Source organism: Thalassophryne amazonica, chromosome 10 (genome assembly GCF_902500255.1).
Source record: "Thalassophryne amazonica chromosome 10, fThaAma1.1, whole genome shotgun sequence".
NCBI classification, from domain to species: Eukaryota; Metazoa; Chordata; class Actinopteri; order Batrachoidiformes; family Batrachoididae; genus Thalassophryne; species Thalassophryne amazonica.
Window position 1 is genome coordinate 53,870,365 of NC_047112.1, and position 12,069 is coordinate 53,882,433.

The 12,069-nt window shown below is 41.4% G+C and overlaps 1 protein-coding gene across 1 annotated transcript in view; it reads right to left on the minus strand.

The window, feature by feature from the left end:
* Positions 1 to 12,069, minus strand: part of LOC117518106 (adhesion G-protein coupled receptor D2) — a 282,536-nt gene that overhangs the window by 197,732 nt on the left and 72,735 nt on the right. The window contains 3 exon segments of the mRNA XM_034179168.1: positions 252 to 378; positions 3,564 to 3,616; positions 10,262 to 10,373. Of these exon segments, the coding sequence (XP_034035059.1) occupies positions 252 to 378; positions 3,564 to 3,616; positions 10,262 to 10,373 (292 nt within the window).

Here is a 12,069-nt window from a genome sequence, read left to right on the forward strand (position 1 = left end):
GCTGCATGCTTTGACAGAATATGAATACTAAGAGTGCCCCCTGCTGGCTAATATGTTTTATTGCAAAGCTCAGCCCACATACTGCCTGGTTCAGATTTCAAAGACTGCAGGCATGATTTCACATAAATATGTTTACGAACTGCTTCAACACAAAATGCAAATACAAAGTTTCAAATGTGATCATTTTCATACATACATACATGTTGCGTAATTTGATTCAGCGTGTGTGGAATAAACATCGTAGGGCCTACCTTCGACTCCATGTAATTAATCAACACTGCAAAGTTAGTGGTGTGGTTACAAAGGCAGGAAGTGACATCGGAGTCTGCAAAGGTCACAGTGCAACCATCACTGAGCCAGCTACTGGCATGATTATGTCTATAAAGAACCAAAAACACAGACAGTCAATACACTTATTTACACATTTCATTCAAACAAGTAGAATTCAACATAGGTCGCATCAGGTTTAGGAGCATGAACTGGTGCTGTACATCACCCCTTGCAAACAACTTGGTGGTGATGAACCCACCATCACCACCACATGAAAACACCCATCTATCTGCTGGAGCCAGGTGATATTTGGGCATCCCCTTGGCCTTTTACAGTTGGTAGACTGCTCAACACTTGGGAACCTGATCAAACCCAGAGAAAAGCACCACATGGGCAAAATGTCATAGCTGATGTTCCCTCACAATTCAAGTTGTAAGTCTCGTCTGAGTCTCTCTGTAAGTAACCACTTATTTGATAATAAGTCATTCCATTGGTACCCAAGGATCCTTCAAAGGCACCCCGTACCAAAGACGTCAATTCACTGCCTGAGTTCACTGGTTATCATACAAGCCTCACAACTATTCAGTACTTCAGTGTTTCCCGTAATCCCCCTGGCGGTCCCCTGCGCTTCCCAGAATGCACCACAGCGCCAGCAGAGTTCCACCGTCTCACAGCGCACGTAAACAATGGCAAAGCGAGGTTGTGGATGGCATTGACTTAGCGAGTTCATGGGCGATTATGATGATGATATGCTCTCCCAAGTAGAGAGGGTTATCTGGAGGAAGTGTAGCACTTGTGATGGACTTCCGCTGTGCCCCGATGTTGTCTTATTGTCCATACTTCATGAGATATGTTTACACTGTGAGTGCTGAGCTACTGACACTGGAACTCCGCTGAAACCGACCTCTTGCATGAGTCAGGGACAGCAAGACAGCGAGAGATTCACAGCTGTGAAACAGCGAATACTGTAAGAGTGTGAGAAACTGATGCCGGTATACGATAATGGGTAATACAATTTTCGGCAATATTTTCAACTTTCAACTGTTGAGTTGTTGGTGATGAAATGTTCGCTGACCTCAACTTCGTGGAAGATGTGATCTTTGTGGAATCAACAGATTTGATATGGTTGACCCAGGAACTGACAGGTACCCAGAATGCAGACACAACCTGAAGACAGAATGTTTTACAGTTTATTTTGGTGAGATGTAGGCAGGCTTGGCTGAAATGGTCGAACAGCAGAGGGCAGAAACAGCTGAGGAAAAATAGACGTCTGGAAAAATAACACCTAAAATACAAACCATGAAAAATCTTCTCAGAGATAAGGCCAATAGTCTGTACCACAATGGAGACTGAACGATCTGACAGCATCTGGATGTCTGAGCTGTGGTTAAATACTGCAGTGGCTTGATTGGAGATAGGCTGCAGGTGAGCAGACTCAGCAGCTGTAGAGGATCAGATGGGCAGGCCGGAGGAGGGAACCCAGAGTCCACACCCAGCAACACAAGCACAGACTGAGACAAACATGACACATCAGGGAGGGAAAACAACAAGACACACAAGGAAAGGGGAAGGCAAAGCCTAAGATACCTTGATTGCAGCACTTTAGAAGGCTAGTACAATAAAATCTTCCCAGGCTTCTGTCAATGTCCAGTGCCAGGGGCCCTGAGGGAAGTTGGACACTTTCTAATAGCTGAGTCCAGAAAGTCTGGATCTTACGGCCCAGTCACACGGCGATAGCTGAACAAAGAAAAAAAAAGTCACAAAGTCACAAATCGTTGAGAAAAGTGGATGAATGAGCCTGCACTTCTCCCATCACCGAAAAGCCTGTGAGTTCAGAGCGCATAAAAGAATGAAACAAAACCGAACTAACAAAAGAAAAACGAAGCGAACAAGCGACATAGGCACTTTAAAGAAAATCAAAAGGAATCATTCATGATGACGTGACTTGACAACGAGTATCAGACTGAGCTCCAGCCTGTGACCATTTCTGCAGCCACCCTGTGCTCTGCACAGCACCTGCAGGCATGAGATCTGGTTGTCTTGACAACAGGTTTGTCAGGTTTGCACGTTGCAGCCGCCTGTGGCTGGAATGTCCGTGTGTGCATGCACGTTGCAGCCGCCTGTGGCGGACACACGTTGAAGCCACAGATGGGTGCAACTTGCATGTGCGCATGCACGTTCCAGCCAGAGATGGATGGGATGTGCATAAATAGTTAAAGTAGTTGATAAAACATTCTTGCCGCTATTGTTTCTATATGATAACGTTGCTTTTCGTCTCACACATGGACAAGTCACGTTCAGCTCATCTGAGTTTTAGTTATTGATCTGTTCTGATATCGTCAATGTTTGTGCCAGATGTCGGACTTGGGAGGTTGGACAAAGATGGACGACAATCAAACGGAACGGTGACAGTACGGGAACTATGTAAACGATGAGGAACCGTCAAGACAGAGAGCAAAACAGAATACGGACGAATTGAAGTTGTTGTCGAGATTCGTTCACATTTTTCAACAGTTTGAAATTTCGGACAAACTGCGAGGAACGAAGCTGGAGAACGATCAAACGATGTCTCCGAAAGATCCAGATTTCTTGCTTCATTTTGGCTTCGGTGTCCTTCCTTAGTGCCGTGTGACCCGGGCTAATGTCTTGAGTAAGGACAATCACAAACTCCTTATACGTCTTCTAAAGTGCTGCAATCAAGGTATCTATTGATTCCACAAAGATCACATCTTTCGTAAAGTTGAGGTCAGCAAACGCTTCCTCGCCAACAAAGCCACCAAAATGACTTGACTCCACAAACCTACTCAACACCTAGGCCGCGCACTGAAGAGTTGAAAGTTCAAAACATTGCTTAAAATTGTATTATCCATCACCATATACCAGCATCAGTTTGGCACACACAGTATGAAATAAATTGTAATCATGTTTTGTTTTTCTGACAATCCCTTTGCCAGCCCTAATTCATGTCACAGTAAAATAGAGCTTAGTTTCACGGGTTTGGATGGTACACTTTAGTTTTTGTATAGAGACACAAGAGGTACTGTGCCTTCCGTGTTGGTCAAAATGCATGGGAAAGTGTAAGAAATGTTCATCAAATTGACCATAACACTGGCAAAAGAAAAAGGAAATCCTTCCTTAAGGCTGCTCACAGAAAGCCTGTTTATTCATGGCTCCTTATTTTCCATGCCCACACAGTGATAAAATTTCAAAAGTGATTTGCGATGAAAGTGTTATGAAGTGACATAATATTCTATATGGTCTATAAATATAAACGTATCGGTGGTCCAACTTACGTTAAGTTGAAATTCCAAAAGGCACAAACAGGAGTAGCTTGATGCGAACACTCCTAGAAATAGAAACAACTTGCTGTTCTCCATGTCTGTTTTACAATTTAAGAAACATAGTACATAAATACTGCTGTAAATCAAATAAACCATTCAACTCCACATTCATTCAGTGATACACCAAGTCATGGCAGCTTTTTATGGAAATAGGAGAGAACAATGAACTGAACCAAGAGCAGAACGAACTAAATAAACTGCTCCAAGGAGTCGGGCGTTATGATGAATACAGTCAACTCAATCTTGTTTTTGCCACAGCGAGTGGATGCCCTCCTGATGTACAAATTTGGGGTCGACCGATATGGATTTTTAAGGGCCGATACCAACATCGATTATCGGCAGGGGTAAGAGGCCGATACTGATATTTGAGGCCGATATTTCCTGGCAGTATAAAGTGTCAAAAAGGTGTCAAAATTTAGTATAACGCACTCTGAACACAAAACATTCTTTAAATGTTTTGCAGCATATGTTTAATTGTCAGAACCTTTCAACATGACCCTCACACAAAAATAACATTATTAGGAAGTTGAACAAATGAACAAATAAATAAATAAATACAGCTAACACAGCTGCTCTCTGCATACTGCTACCTTCTTCTATGCCAGTCTGTGAAACAGTAGGCTTCAGCACTGACAGGCTGAACTTCTCTAACAAATCAAGTAGTGTTGTGGGTGGGACATGTTACAAACCAGAAAGCAGCAATAAACCATTGTTACATTCTGAGTGTGCATGTTCAGCGGTGCATAAATGTCACAGGACTAAGTGTGAACTCCCAACTCTGTTGCCGGTGTGGGGTGTAACGCATTCAATGCATATTTATTCAAAACATGTCCAAGGAGTGGCTCGCCATGCAGGCTAAGGAGGACCTGATGCCCTCTACTGCGTGGATACCCGATGGGATGGAATGGACCAGTCACATGAGCACAATACTCAGCCGCTTAAAAATCTTTTTTTTTTTTTTTTTTTTCGGTGGATCGTTAATGACATTTATTTTCACCGCAAGCAGAAAGCTGAATGACAGATTACTCTGAACACTGATCATGAATAAATGGAGCACTGTGATGCTAAAAAAGATTTTTCAGCTTTTAAAATAAATGATTGTTTTCCGTTTTGTCAATGCGGGGACAAAGCCACTGCAGGGCAGGAAACGCACCTGGAGCACCGTATTACAACGACGGACTTCTTCAAAAATGTTGCATTTATTCACAAACAGTTTCCACAATAAGGCATTAAAGTATTAGCAAAAGAAGGACGTCTTATTTGGACACCAGTGTGTCTGCGATGATGCATCCGGATGAACAGAGGCAACAACAAGTCAGATTAAAAGACTTTTTATGCTTCGTAATGTGAAGAAGGCCTTGTCTGCAGCACACAAACATCTGTTTTTGTTAATTAAAAAGAAATAAAATACAGAATGTAACAGCTTTCTTCCTGTTTGTGGGGATTTGTTTTGGATTGAAATAACAGGTTCTAACAGAAACATTAAAAAGCCTGTCAATTTCGAGTCAGGTTTGGACAAGAATATGCGGCTCAAACTCCACTTGAATAGCTTCCAGATCCAAGACCAATGGCCCTCTGATACAAATACTTTGTTTTACAATAAATTCACAAGATATCTGAGAGCTGCTGGGGACAGACAAGGACAAGCTGAGTGACTCCGACACCTCCGAGTGCAGGGATAAAGTCTGATCAAGTTCACCTGCGTACAGTCCGCCCTTTACTCTTTCTAATCACCCCAAAAATATTGAGTTGATGGGTTTTTTGTTGGGATTTTGGAGCAGTACTAAGGAATGTTTTTGATGAATGAATGGAACATTGTTCCATTCATTCATCAAAACGCTTATTGAGTGTTGTTAGAAGGAAAGGTGATTTAACACAGTGGTAAACATACCACTGTCCCAGCTTTTATGAAACGTATTATAGGCATCCATTTCAAAATGAGCAAAAATTTGCACAAAAACAAAAAAGTCTATCAGTTTGAACATTAAACATCTTGTCTTTGTGGTGTATTCAATTGAATATAGGTTGAAGAGGATTTGCAAATCATTGTATTGTTTTTATTTACATTTCACATTTATTTACATTTCCAACTTCATTGGAATTGGGGTTGTATGTTATGTGTACACAGTAAAATCACCAGTGTAAAACTAACACTGAGAGTGTTAAATTAACATTGCCAGTGTACATATGGTCCCACTCTATGTGTCTGTGACTGTGTAGGTCATAAATAAATGTTAAAAATACATTAATATTTGATGGACATAGTATTTGCTCCCTTCTTCAAAACTGTCTCATGGTGTTAAATTGTCTGCTGATGAAGCTACTGTGTCAGAGTGCAAAAGTAAATTTACGCACAGTAGCTTTAATCCAGTGAGGCAGAGAGTTGCGTCATGTAAAATTTTTATGTCATCTCGACAGTTTTTTTTTCTTTCAACATTTTTGAGTGAGATTGCATTACTTTAAAAAAAGCAAAACAATATGACCCCTTTAATTATGGTTTATTTGAACAAGAGCTGAACCTGGACTGATTTCATTATCAAACCTGCTCCTTAGTGTCAGGATTGGTATTTTTGACATGTTTTGTGAGGTGTTTTAGTCTTTTATTTCCTGTTCGGGGTTTTTGTCACTGCTTTATCTTGTCATTCACGTTGGTGCTTCGTGTTCGGCGTTCCCTCTTGTTTTCCCAGCTCTGGAACTTTCTCTCATCTCCTCCTCATCACTGCATGTATTTAAGCCTCTCTTTTCCCTCTCCTCTCCACCAGATCATTGTGCTTTATTGCCTTCTCTTCCAGCCTGTTCTCAGAGTGTTTTTGTCTAGTGTAGCCCTGTTGTGTTTTTTGACTCTCTGCAGGGCAGGAAACACACCTGGAGCACCGTATTACAACGACGGACTTCTTCAAAAATGTTGCATTTATTCACAAACAGTTTCCACAATAAGGCATTAAAGTATTAGCAAAAGAAGGACGTCTTATTTGGACACCAGTGTGTCTGCGATGATGCATCCGGATGAACAGAGGCAACAACAAGTCAGATTAAAAGAATTTTTATGCTTCGTAATGTGAAGAAGGCCTTGTCTGCAGCACACAAACATCTGTTTTTGTTAATTAAAAAGAAATAAAATACAGAATCTAACAGCTTTCTTCCTGTTTGTGGGGATTTGTTTTGGATTGAAATAACAATCCTGTTTTCCCAGCTCTGGAACTTTCTCTCATCTCCTCCTCATCACTGCATGTATTTAAGCCTCTCTTTTCCCTCTCCTCTCCACCAGATCATTGTGCTTTATTGCCTTCTCTTCCAGCCTGTTCTCAGAGTGTTTTTGTCTAGTGTAGCCCTGTTGTGTTTTTTGACTCTCTGCCTGTTTTCTGGACCATGCCTTTCACCTCATGTTTTGGTTTCTGTTGCTGATTGTTGGCTGCCTTCTTGTGTACTGGACTCTGCAAGTATCCTCAGTAAAACCTTTTGAACATCAATCACCTGTGTCTGAACTCAACATTTGTATATATTATATATAACGTTTCATTGACTTTACACCGACTGCACATCGTGTTGCCGGTGTACACACCTTATGCTCAACAATAGTTCCACTTACACAAAGCGTATGGCAGCGTATCACTTACGAGCACATGGTGACTGCACTACAAATCGACAGTTACATAAATTTGATCCCCACACTAGTAAACCCATTGTAAACTGCGTGCTGCGGGCTGCATGCAAAGAATATTTTGAAATGTTCAAAACATCTGGCATGCATTAATTTCATAAACTATTCATTAACATTGCACCTATTCAAAAACGCTGAGTGTCACTGCGTGTCATTGCATGCAGGGCATGTGAACGATTATGACGAGATAAACTTTACAGATACATTATCTAACTCAGGGGTTCTCAATCCGATCCTCAGGGACCCCTAAACCTGCACATTTTCCATCTCTCCCTGCTTTGCCACAAGCTAATTTGCTAATTCAGGTGCACAGCCACTCAACTCCTAACCGACACCTGAATTAGCTCTCAGCTTGTGGAAGAGCAGGGAGAGATGGAAAATGTGCAGGTTTAGGGGTCCTCGAGGACTGGATTGAGAACCCCTGATCTAACTCATAAGAAGGAATGAAAATGCAACTGTTTTACCAATCCATTACAATATCCATATTATAAATAATTACCTTTGAGACAAGATTCCACATGTGTTCTCCACTACATGACGCGGACGAGACAACCGACAGCTGTAGATAATTTCTCTGTCTTTCTGGGAGCCATGTTCTGAGAGCAAATGCATCATCGGCTACAAAATCATTATTTTATATAGCGTGGCGTCCAGCGGAACAAAGCAGGCCCCACTGTCACGATGAATTGCGCAGCAGTGCGGGGATCAAATTCGTGCAAGTGTCAAGGTGCCTGAAGGATCAACATTGCAGTCATGCTGAAACAAACTCCTACTGGGGTTGGTAATGTTAGACCTTACTTGTGTGAAGCACCTTGAGGCAACTTTGCTGTGATTCAGCGCTATATTAATGAAAATAAATTGAAACTGAAATTACTGACAAGAACTCTCCTGGCCAAGGCCGTGGTCATGGACATGGGCGTACCCAGGTCCTTCTCCTTTGTTCATTTTTTCTTCTCCTGGCTCTGCTGGTACACAACTAGTGCAGTGTCAAATCCATGAGATCATGCTGATGTTGGAGGACAGCTAGTAGGTATTCTCACTGCCTTGCTGGATCCTGCATGTCTGTTCACCATAGAGTCTGAAGAGTACTGAGGGGTTCCTCCTGCCAAACCCTATTTTTTATACCAATTGCTGTCAACACTCCATTATACATAGCTGACACATTCAGTAAGTTCTATGGTCGCTGGGAACAGATAAAATAAGTTTCACATAGGTTCACAGCACGTTCCTCATAGGTTATAAATACGTTTTGAGTACGCTAAACATTATCTTGCCATATTTCAACTTATAAGTCACTTACAAGTAAAGCTAGGCTTACACTGTGCGAGTTTTGGTCCTTTTTCAGCTGATTTTTCACTTGTGCGAGAATTTTTTGCATCACGCCGAGTTTCAGCTTAATCGTGCGTCCTGCATCGTGTAGTATACATGGAGTAACGAGCTACGTTTAACCTCTCACGACCACCTCCTGATTGGCAATCGTATGGTCGGATGAAAATAAAACCTGTTTGATATTCTGGTTGACCCTCGTGAGGGTATCGCGCTGTTGAAGCAGCGCTACAAGTGTCAACGAGCTGATGTGCAAATACCGGAGAGAGCATAAACAGTGATCATCTCTTTGGGAGAGCAGCTTCTGTTTCTCCCCCCCCCCCTTCAACCCAAGTAAAATCTTGTATTGTTTTTTTTGTTGTTGTTGTTTTTTGTTAAAACTTTGATGTCTCCCATCGAGAGTTTCTTTGTAAAAATAAGAAAAGTAAATGAAGTTTGAAAAAAAAAGAAAATAAAAAAGCTTCTGTTTACGTTTCGCTTCCAGAAAGACGAGTCCAACATGTGGATTTGAATGTACAATGTGAGTAGACAGATTGCATCAGAGCATTGGGCCGTATAGTGTGAGAACATAAATCATGTGCTCTGAACTTTTACACCCTGCAGTTTTGTCTTACAGTTTGAGCTGGAGCCGAGTACAACAACTGAAAATATTATAGTGTCTGCCCAGCATTACATCTCACGTATGTGGGATGTATGAGCCATATGCTGGCATACTTATTAGACGTATGCCAGCATTTTTAATATGCTTGGCATATTACCCTGGCTAAATTGTCAAGATGTGACAGGGGTTTTAAAGAATAAAACCTGAATGAAAACTTTCTGAATCATACTTTTTCATATTTTCCTGTTTCACTAAGTGCAGCCTCAAGATGATCATTTAAGATTATTAAGTTGCTCGCTGCTTTAACAAGCACACATGATCATGTGACCATCTGTAACCAGTTAACAGCTTGTACAGTTTATAAATGCTCCATGAAAACTGTAACTTTTGTTTTCAAGTGACAATGAGTGAACCTCAAACTCCTCTCCCTCTACTGTCTCACACACACCCCCTCCCCAATCCCATCTACTCTTACCCCTCCCTTCTCCTTGATTCAAACACCGTCTCTGTGTTTTCTCCTGTTGAAGAAACACAGAGCTTTTTGGAAACACAAAGCCTTTTGTCTGTAAAATATACCATTCATTTATGAATGTAACAGCAGCTACAGACAGAGGAGGAACTATGGATTATTTAATGAAGGATTTTCATGTTTCAAGTTTTTTGTTTTAGTCAGACAGACAGAAATGCTGCTTTCAGTTGTGTCCTGCACCTCTGAGTGAAGCTGCAGTGCACAGTGTGTGAAGGCGGAATTGGCAACCAGTGAGTCGCTACATCCAGCACTGCAAATATAAACTGGCATATCAGCATATCAGCCGGTATAAATGGCCGATACCAACATCCACAAAAATGCTGAATCTCTGCACTGATAATCAGCCAGACAGATAATTGGTCAAGCCCTAGTCCATAGAAAATGGAGTACAGGTGACTCAGAACCAAAGACCTTCTTGTTAGAAGTGAGCATGCTAACCATCTGAACCACTGTGCTGCCAGTATACTTAATTTTAACACTTGCAGTTGAGTACAAAACACTTCTATCATTATAACTGCACCAATAGACTGTACCAATTTAGATGAAGATAGGGTGTAGTGGACGGCCACTGGGATGGTGTGGGCCTTGGAGGTATCACGCATGGTTGCTGATATGACAGCAGAAGCCAAATAACTCGATGGAGCTCTGAAAATAAGACAACGTTTACACTTACAACAGCTTAACCCGTTATAATTTATACATATAGAAAAACTTCACATAGAAGGTACCTTTTATTCACTGATCACTTTTAGTTTTGTTTTTCTAAAATCAATTGCAAATCACAATTTGTAGTCAAAAATTCATAAATACTGGGGTTGGAACAAGTAGTCGAAGTAGTCGACTATGACTAGGAAGTACTCAACTTGTCAACCAATTTTTCTTTTACTCGACTCTTTGGGTAATTCAGATTTTCCTGCATAGCTATCAAAAAGGGAGACAAGCATTCTTGAAGGCATTCCTTCACTGAGAACAGAGATCAAGCAGTGACCAACACAGCCTAACATCCACCACCAGCCAGCACTCTCTTCACTAAAGCCCCTTTCACAGCGGGACAATGTAGAGTTGTGTAATGTGGCATACCGACTACACTGAGCATATGCAGCCCTACGCTGAGTTTATGCAGCCCAACATGGCAATACAATGAGGGACGCAAAAGGGTCTGCGATATGGACGCAAAAACTTAAACTTTTAATTTTTTCACAGATTTTCCGAGTAGTTCACCGGACGCAGTGCCCCATGCAAATCTCAACACTCTGCTACTTTGTGTAAGTCTATGCAACACTGTGCTACTGTACACCATGCCTCCGCAATTGTACACAACCCTACATTAGAGCAAAAAAATCTGTTTTGTTTAGTTTTTTATCAGTACATACCTGCATTGCTAGATTTTAATCATCCCACTGAACTTTGCTGGCAGTGAGGCTTCAAAACCACGGAAGAGAAGAAGAGGTGGGTCAAGCTTCCACGTCCACCATCGGTGTTCACGGGCACTCACGCAATAATCTGCCGGCTTTAACCTCCTCATGGACAGATCTCCAGCAAGAGGATATGTCCACATCCACTATAACTCTTCATGGAGGGATCACCAGCGAGAAGACATGTCCATGTCCAAATAACTCCTCACAGACAGATTGCGCATGACCGCCAACTGCAGCTCTGCCTTTTCCTCCAAAAGTTCTCTCACGATTGTGGCATCTTAAATAAAGTCCATTAACTCCTGGAAATAATGTATTCTGAATTTTTCCAATGTATTAAATCCATCTGCGTGTCCACGCACTCTCTGGAGCCAAGCTTCTCCCCCTGTGTGCATTCCTGCCAATCTCCCCCCTGCGAGCAACTTTTTCCCCCCTTGCATGCAACTACGTAGCCATTCCTGCATACTAGATACACTGCACAATGCAACTCTACGCAGGCCCAGTGTGAAAGGGGCTTTAAGTGGTTTGAATAAATATGTTGCATCTAGTTGAACTGTGACAATTGTTTCCATGTAGTTCATTGTGCTAAGGCCATGTTTTCAACTATTTAGAGTTTCATTGTTTACATTTGACCTTATTAATTTATTGTTTAATTGTTAACTAGTCAATTAATGAAACTCAAGCCTACTAAATACAGTATTACTTGTTGGTCACCTGATCTGTCATTCTGCAAAAAAAAAATCAAGTGACAAATGTTGCAGTTTTTGTCATATGTGCACTGATAACACTGGTTTGTTTTTGTTTTTTTGTACCTAAATGTCTACACAGCCAAATTTCAGAAGTCACCAAGATCAAAACGTAATGTGAAAAGCAATAAAACTCTTCTTTGTTTCGATGCTGTAGGTGTAAGCAGTACAATTTGAATA